General features: G+C 38.1%; 1 protein-coding gene across 1 annotated transcript in view; it reads left to right on the top strand.

Annotated features, from left to right (window-relative positions):
* The window catches only part of LOC126262205 (N-terminal Xaa-Pro-Lys N-methyltransferase 1), an 84,219-nt gene that overhangs the window by 9,581 nt on the left and 49,827 nt on the right, over positions 1-24,811 (top strand). The window contains exon 2 of the mRNA XM_049958625.1: positions 9,836-10,025. Coding sequence (XP_049814582.1) covers positions 9,836-10,025 — 190 coding nt within the window. The remainder of the gene's footprint in view (positions 1-9,835; positions 10,026-24,811) is intronic.

Genomic DNA, 24,811 nt, shown 5'->3' with positions numbered 1-24,811 from the left:
TTTTCCTTAGCTGCTGCTGCAGAAGTGATTACTTTTGGAAATGTATCCTCAAAAATTAATGTATATGATGTGCAGATTTGAACAGTCTAAAATACTTAACTTGAAGACAGTCCATGTCCACAGGCTTGTGACTACAGTAGAACCTCGAGTATCAGATCTATGATTAACTGACTCCTTGGATTATCTGGCTGAGTGTCCAACCATATTTTATCTGTGCATTTTTAAGTTTATTAGTATATTCCTTTTAATTTTAAAGTTACAGTGCAGATGTATACAGTCTCTTAAGTTACGATTAAGAAGTGAAAGGAATTCTGAAAGACTAAAAATGGGTGCAAATCAGAAAAGGAAACATGTTGTGTGCACAATCAAACAGAAACTAAGTGTTCTGCAAAGACGTGACAAAGGTGAGTCAGTTTCTAAATTAACCTCTGAAATGAGTATTGGAGTCATAACCATTAAAGACTAGAAAATGAACCTAAAAGATAGTGAAGCTTTTTTGTTAAGTGTAAATGCTGAAAATTCTTTAAAAACTAGAAAATCATTGAAAAAACCAAAACCAAAACTTGAGCTCTTGGAGGACACTTTACGGGTTTGATTTTGTCAGGAAAGATGTAAGGGCTCCACACTTTTTGGATCCTATTACAAGGGTTGACTGAAAAGTAATGCCTCCACCTTCATAACTCTTCAACAGTTGGCAGAATTGGTATGCTGCAGGTTCCGGCGGGAAGCCTTAGCATTGAACGGTTGTGTTGTTACAGTGTAAAGTATGGAACCCTGTGCAGACGGTTGGTCAATGCAATTTAAGCTACGTGCAGTCTTTGAATTCTTGACAGCAGAAAGTGTCACCTCAAAGGAGATTCATCAGAGAATGAAAGCAGTTTATGGTGATTGTGTTGATGTGAGTACTGTGTGTCGTTGGGCGAGTAAGTTTAAAGATGTTGAGGTGGGAACATCTGACCTGCATGACAAACAAAGAGTTGGACGTCCTGTGACAGCAACCACCAAGTTTCACAAGCAAAATGTTGACAGATTGATTCAGGACAATCGTTATACCACTCAGAATGAAATTGCAAGTACAATCTGCATTTCACAAGAACGTGTGGGTCATATTATTGCTTTGTTTGGCTATTCTAAGATCTGTGCTCGATGGGCACCCCGGATGCTGACTCCTGAAATGAAAGCGCACAGACTTGAAATTTGCCAGGAACTCCTCTTGCATTACAAGAATGAAGGTGACGCCTTTCTCCATTCAACCATGGAACATCATTATGCTTCTGATGAAGACGTTGAGAGAACTGTGACACTGTGGTTACGGAAACGAAGTGTCGACTTCTTCCGTGACACCTTCAGAAAACTTGTTCATCATTGGCAGAAATGTATCCAATTCGCTGGTGATTATGTGGAAAAATGAATATTGGTAATTTAAGATCACATTCTAAGGATTATTTCTGCATTTGATTTATTAAGATATTCACATCCAAACCCAATTAATGAAGGTGGAGACAAGTGAAGGTTGGCTTGACTGACGGAAAAATAATCACAGCATTAGACACATTTCTATTTCAGGTGAAAAACTTTCTGCTGATGAAGATATAGGTAGAGCTAATCAAAATTACCACAGGTGTACTACCAACAGTACACCCGTGGATATTTTGATTATCAAATACGCTGGGAGAAACTCAAGAATCACATATAGGTAGGGAGTTTGTTGAAAAATTTGAGAAAAAAGTTTCAGAAAATAAACTGGTAGCTTATCAGTTGTACAATATTGATTACAAGGGGCTAAACTATAAAATGCTTCCTGAAAAAACCCTTGCCTTACAGGATGAGAAAGTCAGAGGCACACAGTTGTAAAGGGCAGTATTAACCATAGCAACATGCAGTAGTGCAAGTGGTGATCATAAATTGCCGTAGTTTATGATCGTAAAATCTGAGAAACCAAAAGCCTTCAAAAATGTAAACATGTCAGCACTTCCTGTTCATCAGAAAACTCAAAAAAGTGCTTGGATAAATGGTAAGTTGTTTAAAGAATTTTTTTATTCATTTATTCTGGCAGTAACTTGAAATCAAAAACCTACCACCCCTTGCAACTGTTTTGCCAGACAACGCCCCAAGCCATCCCTCTGAGTCTGAACTTCAACCCGTCCACCCACCCATGTATCTTCATAGGATGCTGCCGGAAGAAGTAAGTCAGCACTTTGTTTAGATCAAACAGAAGAGAGTCTTGATCTTGTTGAAGTAACGAAAAACTTCAACAACAAAAATGTGCAATTTATTCAGTAGCTCAGGTTTGGGAAGAACTTAAAAAAGCCACTCTAGAAAAATCATGGACGGAGGTTTGTCCTAGTCTGAAGCAAGAGCAGGAGGTTCCAGAAGCTAATGAGTCAGACACAGCAGATTTGCAAACTCTTAAGAATGATATCCAGCCTTCTGATGTAGAGAATTGGCTAGCAGAAGGTGATGCTGCTCCTGTTACCAGTGAAGAACTTGTGTGATCAGATCATCACTCTAGTTTTGCAGCAGTATAGTGTTGAGCAAGTGGAGTCAGATGATAAAGAAAAGGAAGGAGATGAAAAATCAGCCACTCTGTAACAAAGGATAAGTTTGAGAGTGTTGTCAAACATTTGGAACACGTTTTAAAATAGACATTCAGTGTCTCAAATTTTCTACTTTCCTTTCTCTTTATCAGAAATGTAATTTTTTAAACTTGTGTTTGATTTATTACATTGTTTTGAGCTCTCTAATGACTTTTTTCAGTCTTTCCTCATTGTCTGACCTTTTTAGATTTTCACCTTTTTAGAGTTCCAGCCTCCCTCTGGTCCCAAAAGTGATGGTTGATTGAGGTTCTGCTGTGTGTATTTGTTACTGCCACTGAACACTATAACTGTTATTACTTGATGCAGTACAAAATGGTAGTTACATCTCAGAGCACAATTGACTGTAAACTTTGATACACAATTCTGAGTAGTGTTCTGTTAGGGCACGGCTGGATCTGAGTTAGACAATGCTGTTGTTGTAGGTGGTGATTGCAGAATGGGCTAAGTAGTTCTGTGCTCTGATATAAGCATGCTTCTTTCAGCGGCAGTGTGTTGAAACTCTTGAGGGAATGTCTGTGCCGGGGTATTTCATTTGGTGCAGCACTGGCAGCGACTGTCCTTAGCTTGTGGTACCATTGTGAGTTACCAACTATAACCTGAGACCTCACTCTTCAGACAATACCACATTCCTCTCCTCCTCCTCCTCCTCCTCCTCCTCCTCCTCCCCCCCTCCCCCTGCCCTCCAAACCTCCGCACTGTTGCTAGGTAGTGCTGGGTCACGTGACAGTGGTGGGGGGGAAGAGGAGGCCTGAATGCAGACGCAGATGAGAAGACAGGGGTGGTTGATTGCAGCCCCCTGTCCACACCCTGGTATCCACCATGCAGGTGACCACGAACACCAATCGATAAACAGGCCATAGGGTGCATATACCCACATCCTGGGACTCCGGCACTGTGAGCAGGCAGACAGCAGCCAGAACTTCAGGAGCAGTGTGACAGCTGCCCAGGTGCAGTGCCTCCACAGTCATTGACTCAGGCTGCAGGAAAGGTGGCATGATGCCAATCTCCATTGGTGCTGCTCTGGAAGGTGCCAGCCCAATGGGCAGAGAGGCTGTTGTAGACCTGAGCAGCCTGCTGGCTCTGTGGGCAAAAATACTGCATCAGAATTTCTGACACATTAGCACCGCGGCTGGTTCTGGTTACACCGATGCAGCCCAAAGAAACATCGAACATCATAAAATGAATTGTCCAATATTTGTGTGGTGACACCACAGTCCCAATGCTGTTTATTGCCAAATTTTTTAAAGAAAACTTCATCCTGTGGCTGAAACTTTTTCTGACCTGGTGGAACGAACTGTTTCCGTGGAGGCTGCAGGAGGTGCAACAGGGTGCAGTGACAATCACTGTAATAATTCTGCTGGCAACTTCCTATGTGTCTATGAGTAGAAGGAGGAAAGTTTTTAACCCTGTGTATCCACCTTCTGGGTGACCGTGAATACCAATCAAAAAACAGGCCATAGGGTGCTCACCCACATCCAGGGACGCCGACCCTCTGGGTGGATGGACAGCAGCCGGAACTCCGCTGCAGTGGACAGCTGTTAATGTTGCTTCTTTGGCATTTTTAATCAGTCCTAATGCTGAAAATGCACACTTCTTACTGGTACTGTGCCCTGCATGCATTTGCTGCCTCAGGACTGATTAAAAATGTCAAAGAAGAACCATTAACAGCTAACCACTGCACTGAATAACTGCGTCACAGGATTAAGGCTTTCTCCCATGTGTGGGAGGAGCAGAGTTTCCCCATGTGACTTCTAAACATTTGAATGGAACTGTAGTCTGTGGAAAAATTTCTTAGCATAGGAGCTGTCTTTGTTGACAGAGAGAGAGCTTTTAGTTTTTGCCAAGGCATGGCATAATACAAAATCTATCCCAATTAGAAATTGTGTGACACATGATTCCCTGAGGTTAATTCATTTCTAATGAGGCAATAGTTTGTGAGAAGTGGCAAAAATGACAGTCAGGAATACTTGCTCAAGACATCATCCTAGGTTCCTTAGAATAATACACATAAAGGAGTTAATGCTAAAAGAAGCTGCTGGAGGTCTTGTTGGACACCTTGGACGGCGCATAACAGTAAGATTTACAAAGAAGTTGAAAAGTTCATAGTTCATGACCACGTTGATGGAACCCTTGCTGTTGGGGGAGAATGATGATGTCAGGATCAGTTCTAAGGTCATTAATAGCTGTTCGCTCCTTTGTTTTTGTTGAGATACAGGGTCCATTGGGAAGTGTTTAGAGGAGGGAAAAAGAAGCCTGGTTAGAGATCAGGAATTCATGGTAAGTCTGACGGCATGAAAGGTGGAGAGGGGATGCAGGGAATCTGTTGGAGGGATGTTAAAACTGTTTAAGACAAGGTTTAATGTGTTCTTTGGTTGCCTGTAGTCAAGTGAAAAATGCTTCTACAGGAAGAAACAAGTAAAAATAGAAGCAAGTTTGTACGAAGTCCAACATGGTTAGGTGTATCAGTTCCATTCCACTCCATAGTGGCTCTACAGCAGTAAGACGCTAAACTTAGTTCTATAACGTGTAACATTTTGATGACAGTGATTGCTTTATTTTCAGAGAAGCAGATTGTGTTAATTGGATTAAACAAACCTCGTTCATCAACAAGAATAAGTAGTTTGTCATTTTTACTCTTCAATTGCGTATGTTCTGATTTAGTAATGCACTGATATTATATAATGACAGTGATTAGATGACATTTTCTGACTAATTCTGAAACTGAATGTTTCTCACAATTCAAACTTCTCTTGATTTTTTTCAGCTCCCTGTACCCTAAAAAGGCTGATTCTCTGAAACCTGTTACTAATGGTAATTCCCAGTTTCGACAGTGCCATCTCCTCCTGCTTCCTAGTTCCTTTGCAAGTTGCTTCCGTATTGACTCCCTTACTCTGTATCTCATCTGTTCTAACTAAAGCAGGAGACCAAACATTTTTCCACAGTCATGAAGAAAGGTCTGATAGTGTCTTACACTTGTTCTCTCTCTTTCCTGTAATCATTTCCCAAATCTCCTTTCTCTTCTTTCCTTAACTCATTCAGATCTTTTCTTACCCCATCTAGTTCAACACAGTTTCAGTGTTCATTGTGATATGTTTTTGCAGTTTATACAGTGCACTGAATGACCATTCTTTATTATCCCCTAATGTGTCGAAAATATTTTTATACGTTTGTTTTTTTCTGTCTATTTTTCAGTTTCTTGCTATAACTGTCAAATCAGATTGTGAAACTTAGAATCTAATGTGATATCGAGAACAGATTTCGCTATACATCCCCCATGCAACTCCCACAACAAAATTCTATTCATCTGTGAGTCAAGTCATCTTATGTAGGGTGTTTATGATAACTGGGTTTTAAGAATAATGTTTTTTATCAATTTTTTGTTTTTATTTTGGATGAACTTGAGTCAATGTGATACTTTAGTGTCTCAACTTTTGTAACCTTACTTAATCACCCTTTGTATGGCTTCCAACAATCAAGTCAGAGGAGACTTACCATACAGGATGAGAAGGAAAGACTCTGCTACAATCAGTCTTTCCTTCTCATCCCGTACGGTAAGTCTCCACTGACTCGTGATTCTCGGTGACTTTCCCAAAATCTACCTCTTTTTCCTAGACCTCTCCAGTCCTTTTCCTTCACCCTTCCTCCTTCCCCTTCAACCCTTCTGCTTGAAGAGGGAGCCAATGGCTCCAAAACTTTGCCAATCATAACAGTCTTTTATGTGTGTGCTCTGCTATCACATGATGAGTAGATTTTTTATCTATCCAATTAAATAATTTTATCAATAAGGTACATTGTAAGTGTCACAGTGTGTCATAAGCTTTGGATTATGACATTCTGCCTTCATCTCCTAGCACACTGGACTCACATTCGGGAAGATGTCAGTTAAACCTGCGTCCGGCCACTCTGGTTTAGGTTTTCTTTAGTTTCCCTAAATCATTTCAGGCAAATGCCGGTAGTTCCTTTGAAAGGGCACAGCCAATTTGCCTTCCCCATCCTTCTCTGATCCGATAGGACCAGTGAGCTCACTGTTTGGTCCCTTCCCCCAAATGAACCAATCAACCAACCAACGTTCATCTCCTTAATAATTTGAGATGGAAATGGACATTTTGGTCAGTATCTTGGGTACAAGAAACCAGTCCACTCTCGTGCTATTGAACCATCAACTTCAACAATGTTAAAAGGACAGGTTGTATGAGTGGATCTTTAATCATGTCCATCTAGCCCTTTGGAAGCTCAGCTTTTGCCTCTGATGACAACTAAGTAATTAACACTTTCCAGATATGAATGTCCTCTAACTGGGAATTTCACACAAATTGATTCAGAATGCATTGCATGGTGGACAAGGTAGTGGATGAAATTGAAAACAGTGTAGGTTTTGTTTTGACCCTAAAAGAGTGTAGGTTTTGTTTTGACCCTCAAATGAGCCATGTAAGATTTCAAAATTTTTATCTCCGGATCGAGAATTGTAGTGCTTAATAATGCAGGAAAGAAGGTACAAGTACTTCATTTGAACCTTTCTTCCCTGTTGGTTCAGGACAAATAAAACATTCTGCATTACTCTCTTAGAGCCAATGTATGTTATATAGATATAGAGAAAGCTGGCATGGAAGATTCTGTTGGAAATCCATTTATATCAATTCATAGTTTGTAAACTTGTGGTTCTCTGTTCAGATTATATTTTCCACAGATAAAATGCAACAACTTTTTGGTGGTGTAGTTCAAATTTAATATTCTCTCTTCCTCTTAATATTATTTTGAACGACCACCCCTTCCATCTGTTGCTTGTGAGAGTGGTGCATCTAGAACTTTGAAAGTTATAGAAAACTTATTGCAGATGCTGCATGTACCACTTCGAGTGAAACCCAACAAGATATACCGAGCGAGGTGGCGCAGTGGTTAGACACTGGACTCGCGTTCGGGAGGACGACGGTTCAATCCCGCGTCCGGCCATCCTGATTTAGGTTTTCCGTGATTTCCCTAAATCGCTCCAGGCAAATGCCGGGATGGTTCCTTTCAAAGGGCACGGCCGACTTCCTTCCCCATCCTTCCCTAATCTGATGAGACCGATGACCTCGCTGTCTGGTCTCCTTCCCCCAACAAACCAACCAACCAACCCAACAAGATATTAAATTTTGTATTAATATTTTATGATAGGCATCACATGATACTGAACAGGTAGAATGTATCTCTTTATATTTTAAATATCTTCTTGAATAGTTAGTTCAGACAAGTACAGTTTCTTTGTTTTATTTATGCAATAATGACTGGAACTCTCTTTAAATAACATGATGTGAGTGGAGATGTTTCGCTCTGTTCCTGCTGAAACTTTGTGTGTTTGCTTCATTATTTCCCTCGCTTTTTAACTGGAGACATGTCTTCATTTTTTAAAGAATTGCTAATACTGTCTAATCTTTTCTCTGAAATTCTGTGCAGTGATACAAGACCTTTTGACAAGCAGTCAATTCCGTCACTGTATTATCTCTCATTATTCTTACCTTATAATGAAATGTATAATCACACTAAGTGGCTACTGTCTCATCTATTTGAAGCCTTTGACATTGAAAATTATCAGTAGAAGTCAGTCCTGTAAGGTGACAACTTTGCTCATTCCAGTGCTTCAGTAGCTTGAAGTTAGATGTGAGTTTAGACTTTTCTGCATCAGTTAACGTGTCAGTACAGTTCTTCTTGCGGTTGCAACACTCTCCTATTTTGTGTGACATTGTTCTAATTTTTTAGATACTTAAGTTCATGTACCACAACTGTTGTCTTTTCCTAGAATTACCATCGCTGCTTGATTGTGGATATTCATTTATCAATTAAAACATGGACCACCAATGGATATTACACAAAACTCAATTCCATCACACCACAAAGCAAAGAAGCTAGTCTCTAGTCTGCTCTGTGCTTGTAAAATCATGAGGTTCAACAATATAATAGAAAAATCAACAACAACATTGCATTTAACAATGAAGCTTGAATAAAACCAGACAAAAAGAATCCATACAGTTCAGAAATCCACACCTGCAGGACTCCACTCTTTCTATTCTTGTTTTGGATGGACTTGACACATTTTCTCAGTGTATACCATATTTTTATCTAGCCTTAGCTACGAAACCCATAAAATTCATCTAAGTTGACCCAACTGAAAGTGTGCCTAATACCCTACATAATGATGCCATTAACTCATTTTTGTGAAATGTGTAATTAACATGTTTTTTTTTTCATGTAGTCTTCATACATAATGTTAACCATCGCTACAGCCACAAGTCAGAAGGGGTAGGAAAATGGGAGGAAAGGGGGGGGGGGGAGGGGTTGAATCATTTCATTCAATATTACATCAAACCCGAGAGCCAAAACTTACAGCAAGTTGAGCACCCCTCACGCAAGTTTGAAATACCAGTAATTTGATAAAATGCAATCACTGATATAAAAGACTAGATCATTCTCATCAAAACCTCGGGAGAGTGTGTGTGTGTGTGTGTGTGTGTGTGTGTGTGTGTGTGTGTGTCAATATGTATACTAGAAAAAAAGCAAGAACTTGAAAGCTAGTTCGAATACTGATTTTGCAATATTGCTGTATGGCTTATCATTTTAGACCCAAAATAAAACAAGACACAAAACTTAACTTCACGTAATTTATTTCATTTTCATATTAAGTCTATTCACATTATTTAGCACTATACTGTGTCTGCATTTTGAAGGTCCTTCAGCATAATATAACAAAGAAACCTGATCAAATCAGTTTCTGTTATTGAGATATTAATATACAGCATCTACTCTTCATACAAGAGAAAAAGAAGATATTCCAGTCTTCAGCATTAAACCACTTATAGGACTCCTCACCCAGCAAGTGTGTCAGTCTTCCACATGCCACTCACCATATAGGGTTGTATCTTTATGTTTGTAATGGGTTTAGATAAGGTTCATAAGCAGGCTACATTCATATGCTGTACCATATTAGTTTGTGCACATTTAACTTTTTATTTTTCACATAGAATTCTCATTATTATTTTATTTTATTAATTCTGTGTTTGTGCAAACTTTGAATTGATTCTGCTCAAATTTCACACTGTTCTAAAATTTTGTACAATTTTTATTTTATTTTTGGTATTTGAATTCTTTAAGAGAATAAAACCACAATGAAAATAATTTTTGAAACATTCACCAGAGGCATGCACTGTCCCATTTTATAATTATAGTTAAATTTACATGGTTCCACATTTTTCACTTTTTTGTAGGGATTCATTGGCTACAAAAGAAGATGTAAGTGGCAATACATGCATCAATAATGAGGATTCCTTCTACAAACAGGCAGCCCAGTATTGGTCTGAAGTGCCTCCAACATTAGATGGCGTTCTAGGGGGATTTGGCTTCATTTCAAGTCCCGACATAAAAGGTTCACAGGATTTTTTGAAATTGTTATTTAAGGTAATGTGTGATTATTACTTCTTGTGTCAACTGTTGCTCTTATTTTAAAATGAAAAAAATAACTGACAAGTATTGAATACTAATATACTGCCGGATGAATAGCTGTGTCAGACAGAAGAATTAGCTTCAGCTTGAGATTATTGCAATTGCATTTTGACAAACAGAGAAAGTTGTGCTGTTTTAAGCACCATGGATGCTGACCTGAGCCTTGCAGCCTTGCAAAAGGACAAGTTAGACAGTGGAGTTGTGGATAAAGTCATTATAACTTAAATACGTGCAAACTGTGCTACTCTGTTGATGTTAGTTGAAATAGATTTCTATGTTTTTCTATTATCAGCTAAAAGTTAACAAATACACTGTGTCCTCCCCATCTCACCTATTGCCTTGGCCTCCTCCACTCCTTAGTTGAGTTTACTGTCTTCTCATACATATACCTTGATCTGCTTTTTTTAATTTTTTTATTTATTTATTTTTTTATGCTTGTCTGCATACATTCTATTCAGAGCTTCATTCAGTCCCTTTTTCTCCCAGCAGATATGCAGTCAGTTTATAATCCTGGCATTTTAGTTTGTCAGTCTTCTTTGAGGATTCTTATCCCTGATTCAATTATATGGTGTTTACTTATTATTTAATAACCAGAACTCTCTTTAGGGTTATATATTTGTTAAATATAGTAGTGGGATAAGCACACTGTAATGGAATTTTTCTTCTTGTATGAAATTAAGAAAAGAACACTGTGTGACTAATGCTTAAGTAATAGAGATCCTATTTTGAACTTATTACAAAGCTTTAGGTTTATTTTCTATAAATAGAATAATGAAGTTGCTGTACATGTGATGTCTCACACAACTAAAGGGATGAGTCAGTCACATTATAAAAAAAAAAAAAAAAAAAAAAAAAAAAAAAAAAAAAAAACTACCTCTGAAATTGTTATCAAAGTTGTCTGAAGTGTACCATCAGAAATAGACAACAAATATAAATCCTCTGACTTTGGTACTCCAGTTATCTCCACATCATAAATGGAAACTAAATAGTGTGAACAAAAATATATACATTTTCCAGGCCACTAATGATGCCTTGCATATAGCACAAAAGCTCTGTTTTATTCAGTTATGAGTAGACAGTCTCAAAGCAATACTTACCAACATACCATAATATTATACACAACTGAGGAAGACAGAACCATAAAAGTTGAAGATGTTACTACAGCATTTCCTATCAGCATGTCCGAATAGTTCAAGAAAACACCTCTGAGGCTTCATAAGACAATACAACACATAAAATTCAACAAAATTTGCAAGATTAACAACTTATTTCCAAGTGACATTAATGTAAAGGTTAAAAACAGTTCTACAATAGCACAAAAGTCAAAACCATATGCAGAAAGGTATTAGTTATTAAATGAAATTAAAATACTATATTTGAAGAAAGCATTACCTGAATATAGTACTGTATGAGAATCATTTACAATTGGCACAGCACATAGGGAATCCTACAGTCCTCATGGCACTGATAGTAAAAACTGAAACTCTACATTCACAATAGTGAAACCTGTGCAAAATGAGCTTAAACAGAAAATAATGAAACTAACAACAAACAAGCACTCAAACAAACATTTACATATGGAATGAGAAACCACAAGGAAATCAACGCACATTTCATCCATGTTTACTAAACCCGAAGGAGACAGAACTACACAAAAAGGAAAAACTGCTCTTGGAAAAAGGGTTTGAAACACTGCACCAAAAGCAGGTTAAACAACCAATACATAGAAAATCTCATAGTAGAAGCAGAACACAGTCTTGCATATGAAAAAAAAAAGACAAAATATTTGTGAAATAAACATAAGCTAAGAAGAATTTGTGAAACACTAACAGGTACAATATCTAAAGTCAAATTTATGGGAGAAGTATCTCAGCCATTTGAAATAAAAACTGGTGTTAGATAAGGTGATGGTTTATCACCTTTACTGTTTAATTGTGTTCTAGAAAAAATTGTAAGGATCTGGAATTCATAGCTAAAAAATCACAAAATTGAACTAATAACTTTGGGAAGGTAAACAAATGGAATGAAGGTAAACTGCTTGTCTTTTTCAGATAATTTTGCAATACTTTCAGAAAACCTGACAGAAGTAGTTATTCACATAAATCCTCTGGAAAAAATAGCAAACAGAAATAGTCTCAAAATTTCAGATGAAAAAACAAAATTCATGACAAATATAAAAAAATGCGCCAAACTTTATAGAAACACAATTAGGTAAAATAGAGCGAGTAAATAAATTTAAATATCTTGGAGAAACTAAACAACAGAATGGACTAGAAAAATCTGCAATATATGTAAGAATTAACAAAATGGAAAGAGCATATGGTTTGCCCAAAAATATTTACAACAAGAAATGTATATCTAGAAAAACAAAACTAAACACTACATGACAGCAGTACAACCAGAATGTTTATATGGATGTGAATGCCTAATTATGAACTATAAAATGGACAAGCTAAGGTACTGGAAAGAAGGATTATTGGAAAAATAATGGGTGTACTGAAAAATGCAGATGGTTGGAAAATAAGAAGTAATGAAGAGATCTACAAAAATATAAAGAAAATATCTGAAGTAATGGCCAAACGAAGATGAACCTTTTTTGGACACCTCTAGGGAATGGATGGAAATAGACTAACAAAACGAATACTCCTACATTTCTGGAAGAAGAAATCGACAGTAGCATGGATTACAGAAGTAAGGAAAGATCTAGAAAGAAACAACATCAAAGAATCATAAATAGCAGGAAGAAACTGTTCTAAAAATAAAATCATAAAACAAGAAAATAGTATGCTAGTAGAAGCAGCAAACATAAATATAATTGCAGCCTATTTTAAACCGCACACAAATGCTGTAGAAATAATTGACGAAGTAGTCACACTCATCAAACAATGCGACAGCAAACCCACCATTATTGCAGGTGATCTCAACTGCAGAATAGACACAGAAAAATATAAAACAAAACTAGTCGTTGAAACTCTAGAAGAAGATGGTTTCACCCTACTTAACGATAGACAGATACCTACATACATATGCCACAATGGGAAGAGCACCATTGATATCACATTAACAAGAGGAGACATAGAAGGAAGTATTCAACCAATATGGCATGACTCCATTACTCCTATACGAAAGCACATTCCAATGAAGATAAAAATAAATATCATCACGTCACCGCCAGCGAGAAAGACCCACCAAATCACACAAAGAAAAATTGGTATAGAAAAATTAACAAACCAGCAAGAACAATAGAAACTTTAATAGAGGAAGGAGACCTTGAAAAAGCAACAGACAAAATAGAAGACCTCCTAAAAAATTCAGTGATACAAACAATCCCCAAAACAAGGATGGCCAAAAGATGGTTCAATGTTGAATGCTACAGCAAAAGGAACACTGTTCTAAGAACCCTCCACAGACTAAGAAACCAGCATGACGAGGAAACATACAAACTGTACGCAGAAGAGAGGAGAGTCTACAAAAAACTAATAGAAGAGAAGAAAAAAGAATATATAGAAAGAGAGGCAAAAAGAGAAGCGGATGAAGCAGAGAAAGACCCATACATAGCAGCAAGTCCAAGAAAGATGGCTCATACACCAAATATAGACCTGAAGGAATGGGAAGACCACTTCAGTAAGATACTGAACAAACGAGGACTCAAAACACCCCCAAAGAAAGAGAAACAACATCAAACTAAGGAAAAAGACAATACATGGGAACCCCTAAATGAAGAAGACGTGAAAGAAGTAATAAAAGCACTGAAGAACAAGAAAGCAGGCGGACCTGATTAATTAACATATAAAAGATGCAAAAGAGGCCCTCCAACACATATGGACGAAACTGTTTAACAAATGCCTGGAACTTGGAAGAATTCCGACACAATGGAGACACTCGACAATAAAAGTTCTCTACAAAGGTAGAGGAGACCCAATGGACCCAAAAAAGTACAGAGAAATAGCCCTGGAAAATACTCAATTCAAGATCTTTTCAAAGATAATAACACAAAAAATCCAAGCCTCTGTGGACATTCATCTCCCAGAATGACAAATGGGTTTCAGATCTGGATATCAACACTTACGGCAGTCAGGCTTCTTCTAAACAACATCGATGAAGCACTACAAAAGAAACAAATGTTCTACACAGTGTTCATAGACTTTACCAAAGCCTTTGACCTATTGGAAAGAGAGCTCATAGTCTGAAAACTGGAAAACACAATGGGAGAAGATAGCATATGGGCAAGAATAATCAAGTCAATCCTCGAATACAACTTGATTACAATATCAGACAACCTCTCTTTTTCGAACCCCATTCTGCAATCGAACGGAGTCTTACAGGGTGACCCAATGAGCCCTTTGCTGTACATTCGTGCCACTGAAGAAGTACTCCGAATTGGAGAAAATGAAGAAGATGTGTATGCATATGCATACGCTGATGACATAGCCATAGGTTCAACAGATATACAGAAGCTGCAGAGAATCATTGAGAAAATAGACAGATGGTGCAGTGAACACAAACTACACATAAACATAACAAAGACAGAAATGGTAATTTTCAGAAAATTTGGCAAAACACCCAAGAATGCGGAAATCAGTATCAGAGGACAAAAAATAAAAATCTCATCAGACTTTAAATACCTAGGAGTGACATTGCAACCAACAGCCAAATGCTTCACAAAACATACAACAGAATGTGCAGCCCAAGCAATAATAGCAATACAGGACATCAAGAACATCCACCTACTCAGTCTAGAAACAGCCATGAAATTATTCAACACAAAAATCTTGCCAATCCTGGCCTATGGGATGGAGGTTATATGGGACCACCTGACAGAAAAAAAAATCTAGAAACACTAGAAAAGGTAAAATCGGCCTATCTAAAAAGAGCACTAGGTCTCTCAAAGACAACAAGATCTAGACTAGTGTACCTGCTAGCGAGAGAGACATTCCTAATTGAAGATGTGGTGTCACCGCCAGACACCACACTTGCTAGGTGGTAGCTTAAATCGGCCGCGGTCTATTAGTACATGTCGGACCCGCGTGTCGCCACTGTCAGGATCGCAGACCGAGCGCCACCACACGGCAGGTCTCGAGAGACGTACTAGCACTCGCCCCAGTTGTACGACGACTTTGCTAGCGACTACACTGACGAAGCCTTTCTCTCATTTGCCGAGAGACAGTTAGAATAGCCTTCAGCTAAGTCCATGTCTACGACCTAGCAAGGCGCCATTAGCCTTAGATAGCTTGTATCTAAAGAGTCTCACTTGTATCGCCACAATCTCCAGATGTCTCATCAAGAACGATGTATACAAAGGATGGATTAAAAGTTAAGTATTCAAGAAGCTACGTACTTTTCTTTATAGCATTCATTACGTATCCTGTTTCAGACCTCATCCCATCCTTCGTGAATTAGCGCGCGCATCTTGGCCGCCTCTTTCAATTAGTGTGCGTAGTGTTGGCAAGTCTGCCGACACTACAGAAGACATCAGACTTCGATATATGATGCCACACACCAGGGCTTCCAGAAAGCAACTGAAGATCATGGAGGACAAACGAGAAAAAATATGGCCGGAGTTTTATGGCACCGAAATAATGACGAACCACTCGTGGACAGCACCAAACTTCGAACAGCGACATGTCGTAACTAGACTTTCTATTCACGGCTTTCATCATCTAATCTGCAAAAACAAAACTTATCACGACCCAACTGCAACATGTGTATATGAACTGTGTAACGAAGCCTGTGAACGATATCACATAGAACTGTGCAGTAAAAGAGTGAAATCAATAAATGAATATACAAAAATGTAAAATGTTAAGCAAAGTAACTGTATATGGCTATTTGGCTGCAATTTTATTAAATAAAAACACTAAATTTGGAAGGCTTTCAAAGCAAAATAAATAAAACAATCAGGAACAACATGGACAGAAGAAAGGAAGAGACTTCATGGGGAGAAAATGAGGGAATACTGGAAAAATAGGAAACAATGACAAAGTAAGAAGTGGAACAGAAATTGTTAATAACTGAAATTGTTAATGTGATCCTAGTTGGTCAATACAATTGGATGGGAGGGGGAGGGGGGAAGCTAAGAAGAGAATTAGTAAAAAAGCAAATAATGAGCACAATTAAACAAACCAGCAGAGACACAATAAAAAAAAACACACAGAACCATCCACCAGGAAAACACGAAAGTTAATAACCCATAACATTATAATAATGACAGCAGACAAGGGAAACATAACAGTACTTATGGATAAAGAACAATATATCACAAAAACCAAGGAATAAATACTCAAATTTGAATTTGAATAAATAAATGCTAATTCCATAGAAAATTTAAAATTAGAACAAATCACATGATTTCTGCCAAGTCAGAAGTGAACACTTAAAAAACATTGAACACTCACTTACTGATAGAAAGATTTTTTAATGTAGAAGAACCCACAAGCACCAACACTCTACATCCAACCAAAAATACACAGATGCACGATACACCAATGAAAGCAGTTATAAATTTCAGGAAAGTTCCAACATACCACATGGTTAAACGTCTCCAAAAAATACTCATAGAGGACTATAAAATAGAAAACAACAGTGAAAAGCACAGAGACCTAACAGAACATGTGCAGAACATAGAGGTGCCACACACACCATCACTGATTTCATTCAATTTATAAAGCATATACACTTCCATCTCTTCACAGAAACAATAGAAATCACAGAACAAAATCTCACATCTGACAAGCAACCTCACTACAGAAGCAATAACAAAAATAAAAAGTATTCTCAAATTGATAACTGAACAAAACTATTTCTAGACAATATTTTTATCAGATATTTGAAAAGATAGCCACTGATGCAAGATTTAAAATCATATATGGGCAAAGATACGTGGATGACATTATTTATCTGATGGATGAGCCAAAAGAAAAAGTAGATGAACTCCACTCTGAATCAACAAAATACATCAAAATAAAGTTCAAAATTGAAAAAAAAAGATGATCAAATAAATTTTTTTGACATAACAATAATAAAATAAAATGGCAAACATTCCTTTAACAGTTTCATAAAACCAATGACCACAGACACAGTAATAAATTCCACATCTAATCATCCCCACAACCGGAATCTTGCAGCACTAAGACACATGTTATATAGAATAAAGAGGATTCTGCTCAACAAGACTAACTCTGAAAAAGAAATGAGTATGATTACATTCTCTCTCTCTCTCTCTCTCTCTCTCTCTCTCTCTCTCTCTCTCTCTCTCACACACACACACACACACACACACACACAAACACATTCAGTAGTGGGCAATAACATTCAAGATTTTGCAGCACTATCCAAAAACATAACATTCAAAAATGTGTTTAATTCCTAAAGCTGCGAAGTGTAAAAAAAGTTAATTTCAGATGGCTATTGTCAAAAGAAGAACAGCTATAATAAAGGGAGAAGAACACAGCATGTAGATCAACGTACATGAAACCTGTGATGGAACTTTAAATTATGACTACATAATAGAAAAACAAAAATTACCAGATCTGTTTATAACCTATATGTATGACATCCTACATGTAAATTAAATAGTATAAACAAAAATATATACATATTCCAGGCCATTGAAGATACCTTGTGAAACGTGTGGCACAGAAATTGTTGTTTATTTCAAGTTGTGATAAGACAGACTCAAAGTATTATCAACATACTGTAATAATTCCTCAGAGGTTTACATTGCACTGCTCAAGTTTCAGTATATTGAAAACACTAAAATACAATGTCTTTTCTGCCATTGTGTAACTGAAAAAAGAAAAAGAATATGTTATGTTTCAGTTAAGTTAGAGATGCTGAAAATTCCACTTCATTTTGTATCAGCATTAAGTAGGTATTTTCATTTCAAAATTCAAAAGCAGATGAATTTGTGATATATTTTAATTTTAAAACTTTACATTGTCTTGGCCCACTTCATTGTGCTGGCACAGTAGCGCAATCGCGGCAAGGGATCGTGTTGTGTGGAAAGGGGGAATGGAAGAAAGGATTGGGGAAAACTGACTCATGACTGGGGGGGGGGGGGGGCAACAGGATCACAGGATAGTACTTTAGCACTAGAATTTGTTTCAGCCACAGCACACAGTGGTGTAGAAGAGTGAATTGGGATGGGAAGGGAGGAGAGGTGAGGAGGAGGAGAGAGAAGAGAGATAGAGGGAGGCAGTGGAGAGGAAGCTGTGAGTGCAGGATGAGTGCAGTTATTGTCATGGAGGTGAATGTGAGACAATGGCTAGGAGGATTACAGGGCTGAAGGATTTGTTGGATGGACAGTTTACATCTACATAATTTAGAGACCCCCATGAACCATGGACTTTGCTGTTGGTAGGGAGGCTTGTGTGCCTCAGCAATACAGATAGCCATACCATAGGAACCACAATGGAGTGGTATCTGTTGAGAGGCCAGACAAATGTGGGGTTTCTGGAGAGGGGCAACAGTCTGGATGATTGACTGATCTGGCTTTGTAACATTAACCAAAATGGCCTTGCTGTGCTGGTACTGTGAATTGCTGAAAGCAAGGGAAAACTACAGCTGTAATTTTTCCCAAGGACATCCAGCTTTACTGTATGGTTAAATGATGATGGCGTCCTCTTGGGTAAAACGTTCCAGAGGTAAAATAGTCCCCATTCAATCTCTGGTTGCAGACTACTCAGGAAGACGTCGTCATCAGCAGAAACAAAACTGGCATCATACAGATTAGAGCGTGGAATGTCAGACCCCTTAATTGGGCAGGTAGGTTAGAAAATTTAAAAAGGGAAATGGATAGGATGAAGTTAGATATAGTGGGAATTAGCGAAGTTTGGTGGCAGGAGGAACAAGACTTCTTGATGGTGAATACAGGGTAATAAATACAAAATCAAAATGGGGGTAACACAGGATTAGGTTTAATAATGAATAAAAAAATAGGAACACAGATAAACTACTACGAACAGCATAGTGAACACATTATTGTAGCCAGGATCGATATGAAGCCCACGCCTACCACATTGGTACAAGTTTATGTGCCAACTACCTCCACAGATGATGAAGAGATTGAAGAAAAGTGTGATGTGATAAAAGAAATTATTCAGATAGTTAATGGAGATGAAAATTTAATAGTCATGGGGGACTGGAATTCAACTTTAGGAAAAGAAGAGAAGGAAAAGTAGTAGGTGAATATGACTGGGGGGGGGGGGTAAGGAATGAAAGAGGAAGCCACCTGGTAGAAATTTTCACAGAGCAAAACTTAATCCTAGTTAACACTTGGTTTAAGAATCGTGACAGAAAAATGGCTCTGAGCACCATGGGACTTAAAATCATGACAAAAGGTTGTATATGTGGAAGAGGCCTTGAGACACTGGAAGGTTTCAGATATATAATGGCAAGACAGAGATTTAGGAACCAGGTTTTAAATTTTAAGACATTTCCAGGGACAAATGTAAACTCTGTCCACAATTGATTGGTTGTGAACTGTAGACTAATACTGAAGAATCTGCAAAAAGGCAGGAATTTAAGGAGTTGGTATCTGGATAAACTGAAAGAACCAGAGACTGTACAGAGTTTCAGAGAGAGCAGTGGGGAATGATTGACAAGAATGGGGGAAAGAGGTACAATAAAAGAAGAACGGGTAGCTTTGAGACAAACCTCTCAAAAATGAGATTGACAGGAAGTGCAAAATGGCTAAGCAGGAATGGCTAGAAGAAAAAAGTAAGGATGTAGAGGCATATATTGGTAGGCATAAGATAGATACTGCCTACAGGAAAATTAAAGATACCTTTGGAAGAAAGAGAACCACCTGTATGAATATCAAGAACTCAGATGGAAAAACAATCCTAAGCAAAGAAGGGAAATCAGAAATGTGGAATGAGTATATAGAGGGTCTATACAAGGGTGATGTACTTGAGGGCAATATTATGGGAATGGAAGAGGCCATAGATGAAGATGAAATGGGAGCTATGATACTGCATGAAGAATTTTACAGAGCACTAAAAGACCTAAGTTGAAACAAGGCTGCAGGAGTAGACGACATTCCATTAGAGCCATTGATAGCCTTGGGAGAGCCAGCCATGACAAAATTCTTCCATCTGGTGAGCAAGATTATGAGACAGGCAAAATACCCTCAGATTTCAAGAATAATTTTATAAATCCAATCCCAAAGAAAGCAGGTGCTGACAGGTATGAAAATTACTGAACTTTTAGTTTAATAAGTCACGGTTGCAAAATACTAACACGAATTCTTTACAGACGATTGGAAAACCTGGTAGAAGTTGACATCAAGGAAGATCAGTTTGGATTCTGCAGAAATGTTAGAACACGCAAGACAATACTGACCCTATGACTTGTCTTAGAAGATAGGTTAAGGAAAGGCAAACCCACGTTTCTATCATTTGTAGACTTAGAGAATCCTTTTGACAATGTTGACTGGAATACTCTCTTTCAAATTCTGAAGGTGGCAGGGATAAAATACAGGGAGTGAAAGGCTGTTTACAATTTGTACAGAAACCAGACAGCAGTTACGGGAATAAAGGGGCATGAAATGGAAGCAGTGGTTGAGAAAGGAGTGAGACAGGGTTGTAGCCTATCACCAATGTTATTTAATCTGTATATTGAGCAAGCAGGAAAGGAAACTAAAGAAACATTTGGAGTAGGAATTAAAATCGATAGAGAAGAAATATATACTTTGAGGTTTGCCAATGACATCGTAATTCTGTCAGAGGACCTGGAAGAGCAGCTGAATGGAATGGACAGTGTCTTGAAAGATGGATATAAGATGAACATCAACAAAAGCAAAGCGAGGATAATGGAATGTAGTCAAATTAAATCAGGTGATGCTGAGGGAATTAGATTAGGAAATAAGATACTTAAAGTAGTAAATGAGTTTTGCTGTTTGGGAAGCAAAATAACATGTAGACTGACTGTGGCAAGGAAAGAGTTTCTGAAGAAGAGAAATTTGTTAACAACAAGTATAGATTTAAGAGTCAGGAAGTCTTTTCTGAAAGTATTTGTATGGAGTGTCGCCATGTACGGAAGTAAAACATGGACGATACTTAGTTTAGACAAGAAGAGAATTGAAGCTTGTGATATGAGGTGCTAAAGAAAAATGCTGAAGGTTAGATGGGTAGATCACATAACTGATGAGGAGGTACTGAAGAGAATTAGGGAGAAGAAGAATTTGTGGCAGAACTTGACTAGAAGAAGAGATTGGTTGGTAGGATACGTTCTGAGGCAGCAAGGGATCACCATTTTAGTATTGGAGGGAAATGGGGAGGATAAAAATCATGGAGGGAAGTGTTGAGGGAGACCAAGAGATGAATAAACTAAGCAAATTCAGAAGGATGTAAGTTGCAGTAGTTACTTGAAGATGAAGAGGCTTGCACAGGATAGAGTAGCATGGGGAGCTGCATCAAACCGGTCTCTGGAGTGACGACCACAACAACAATTTAGAGAAGCCGATGTTGGGGAGGGATGGGGGGTGGGGATAGAATCCAAATGACAGGGGTGGTAAAGCAGCCATTGAAATCGAATATGCTATGCTCAGCAGTGTGTTCTGCCACTCTACTCTTGGTGACAGTTTCATGATGGCCATTTGTAAAATTGACCAGGTAGTTGGTGGTTGTGTCTGCATAAAAAGGTGTGCTGAAATTATCAGTAGAGAGGCATATTATATGGCTGCTTTCATATGTGGCACTGACTCTGATTATATAATAAAAGAGAGAGGAAATTTTGGTTGTATGGTCGTCAACATTAGAGATGGAACACAAGTCTAGATTTATCAAGAGTGGGGAAGGAAATCAGCTGTGTCCTTTTCAAAAGAACCACTGAAGCATTCACCTCAATCAAACTATAGAACCATGTAAAACCTCTGCCCCAATGGATAATCAATGGCGTGGAATGTTTGGATATTGACTTAATAACCTAACTTTGCTTCATAGACAGGCTCTCTTTCTGCACATGTTCCTGCTCATTGAATAAGAATACTGCACTTACAAATATTAGAAGACTTTTTATAGTCATCAAATTCTCCGTGGCTAGATGTAATCCTACATCTCTTTATGTCTGCTACATCCAATACATTTATGGATGCTAGCCATGAAGTTCCATAATAAATTTTTTGTAAATTGTTTCCAGGTACACATTTAAGTCCCTGTCCCAAAATACCATAGCACACCCCTAAAACAGCCAAAACAAAATGGCACAGCCCTTCTCCAGTGTATCAGTGAACTGCACTATTTTGTTCTGATTCCTCGAGTGGGGTGGTACAGTGCTGTGGTGTGAGTATTTCAGTGTGTACCATGTACCAGAACTTTATACATGTACCTGCAAACAAACAAAAAGTTAATTATGTAACTTTATTTCTTCAGAGTAATAATTAAAACTTTGTAACTATCCCTTGCACATATTTTTACCTTTGTCTACCCCTACAATTTTTCCTCTTTATCATTCCAAAATTAGCTATATGTGAATGCATTAGATGCCTTAGCATGTAGTTACTGAAGAAAGACAGTGTGGCAGGGGAGGGGCAACAGTAGTGGTTGTGTTCTGTTATGAATGGGCACAGCAGGGTAGCAGAGATGCAGTTTGACAGCTGAAGTCTGTGTGAAAACATATCACTCACATAACTTGTACACTACAGCTAGTGAGTCTGGAAACAGTGGCATTAACAGGTAATGTCGCTATGGCCAGTAATTTGACAAATAATAGACCTTCAAAACCAATAGTTCCTCAATTGCGTACTGAAAAGGAATAGTAACATAAACAAAGGCTCAACCAGAACAAAACAAGATCAGCCACACACTGCTAGAAGAAAATCTCATAAAACAAAAATAAGGAAGAAAATGTAGCATAGTGAACAGTGTGACTTACTATGATACTGACAATCCAAAATGATGAACATGTGTCACATGGAAATTGTGTCAGTACCAGCAATATTACGTAAAAATAAAATTTTCTTATCCCTTTTCTGTGGCTTTCCAAACTAGTGAAGCCTTGGGAAGTACTTATTGCTATGTCTTATTCTGTTTATTGACTGATTGGAATAGCTAGTGATTCCTGTGACCCTCGCAAGCAATGTTTTTAACAAAATTTTTGCTTATTCATCTGCCTTGTCCATCAAAAATTTAATGGCGTTGCATACAGGGTGTCCCGGGAGGAGTGGTCAGTATACAGGAATAGAGCAGGAACGATCATTTGAAGCCAAAAACTTCATGTGGACAAATGCATTATTCTGAATGGTTTCTGAGATAGAACACATGTAATGAACACTGTTACTTATTTTCTGAATTATTCAATATATTAGACAATGTACACATGTACAATAGTAAGTAAACATTACAATGTGTGTTTTACAATGTATCGATCGAAAAATATGTGTTTTTCACTCATGCACCTGTAAGCGTTATAGTACATGTCACATTACAGCTGTTATACAGTTCACAATAAATGTTTGAATATCCCACTGTCAATTTCAGTGCCTTTGTGCACTCTTGCTATAACATGTATTCTTGGCTCAGTACCTAAACATGTTCCTTAATGAGGGCAGCAGCATCCATGATGTGACCAACTGTTCATCGTACATACTCACTTTGTTTGTACACCTCGGGATTCATCTGACACCATAAACAAAAATCTAATGGCATAAGGTCTGGCGATCTTGGTAGTTAGTTAACTGTACTACCATGACGAGTCCAGCTGTTAGGATTGCAGTTCAGACGGTCCCTTATAATTCTGGTAAAATGTGGAGGGGCTGCATCATGCTGGAGGTACATTGCAGCTCATGTGGCCAGAGGAACATCCTCAAGGTGTCAACAAATGAATTTTCCAAAACTAGCAAGTAACTCTGTCCCGTCAGTTGCTCTTGTAAAACGATTGGACCTATCAACATGTTACCGATCATGCTGAACCAGTTCCGTGAAAACATGGCTTCATATTAATGAAAACAAATGACAGTTGTCATTTAACCAATGAGAAAATTCAAGTTGTGTGGTATTGTTGCCAATGTGGAGATTGTGGACCTGCTGTATGTGAAATGGTACATGTTTCCTACAGGTAATATTCACCATACGTGTATTCGTGGGACATGAATACATGCAAAAAGTTTGTGTGTGTTGGTAGTAAGGCTATGCTGCACCATTTCACCAGTGTGCTGCTTATCCTGCACAAGTTGTTGAACTTCACATTCAGAAGAGAGGGGGGGACTTGGAAGTATACATGTTTCACACAGTGCACTGAAAACTCTGGTAAACACTCTTCAATAAGGAATTTGACATGTCGGGAAGCGCCTACAGTATTCTTTGACAGGAACATGACCACTACCATCGCAGAAGCTGTAAACATACGCCATATATGCATGTTCTCCATTATAGTGTGTTTAAAATTAGTTGTGACTTTTGATGTTTGACTGACTGGAGGGGACATGACACCATTGCCTAGATAACACCAATGGCAAGCCAGCTTTCCCTACTGTGCCACGAGTGGCTCAGTTGATAAAGAGTCCATGATTCCACACTGTGGATAAACATTACCAGTGCTTCACACCTTAGATGGATAACTGTGCTTGTCAGCTCTGATTTGAAAGTGATATTTTCTGATGTTGAAGTATTCTGCAGCCATCTGGAATTGTGAACCAGTGTTTTGTGGTGGTGTTGCATTAATAACAACAGGGCACTGCATCAGAACACGAGGTTCACATTAAAAGTTGTTGTCCGAGAACATGTTCATCAGCTGTGAAGATA

The sequence above is a fragment of the Schistocerca nitens genome, chromosome 6 (genome assembly GCF_023898315.1).
Source record: "Schistocerca nitens isolate TAMUIC-IGC-003100 chromosome 6, iqSchNite1.1, whole genome shotgun sequence".
NCBI classification, from domain to species: domain Eukaryota; kingdom Metazoa; phylum Arthropoda; class Insecta; order Orthoptera; family Acrididae; genus Schistocerca; species Schistocerca nitens.
This window is presented reverse-complemented; position numbering and strand designations above follow the sequence as displayed.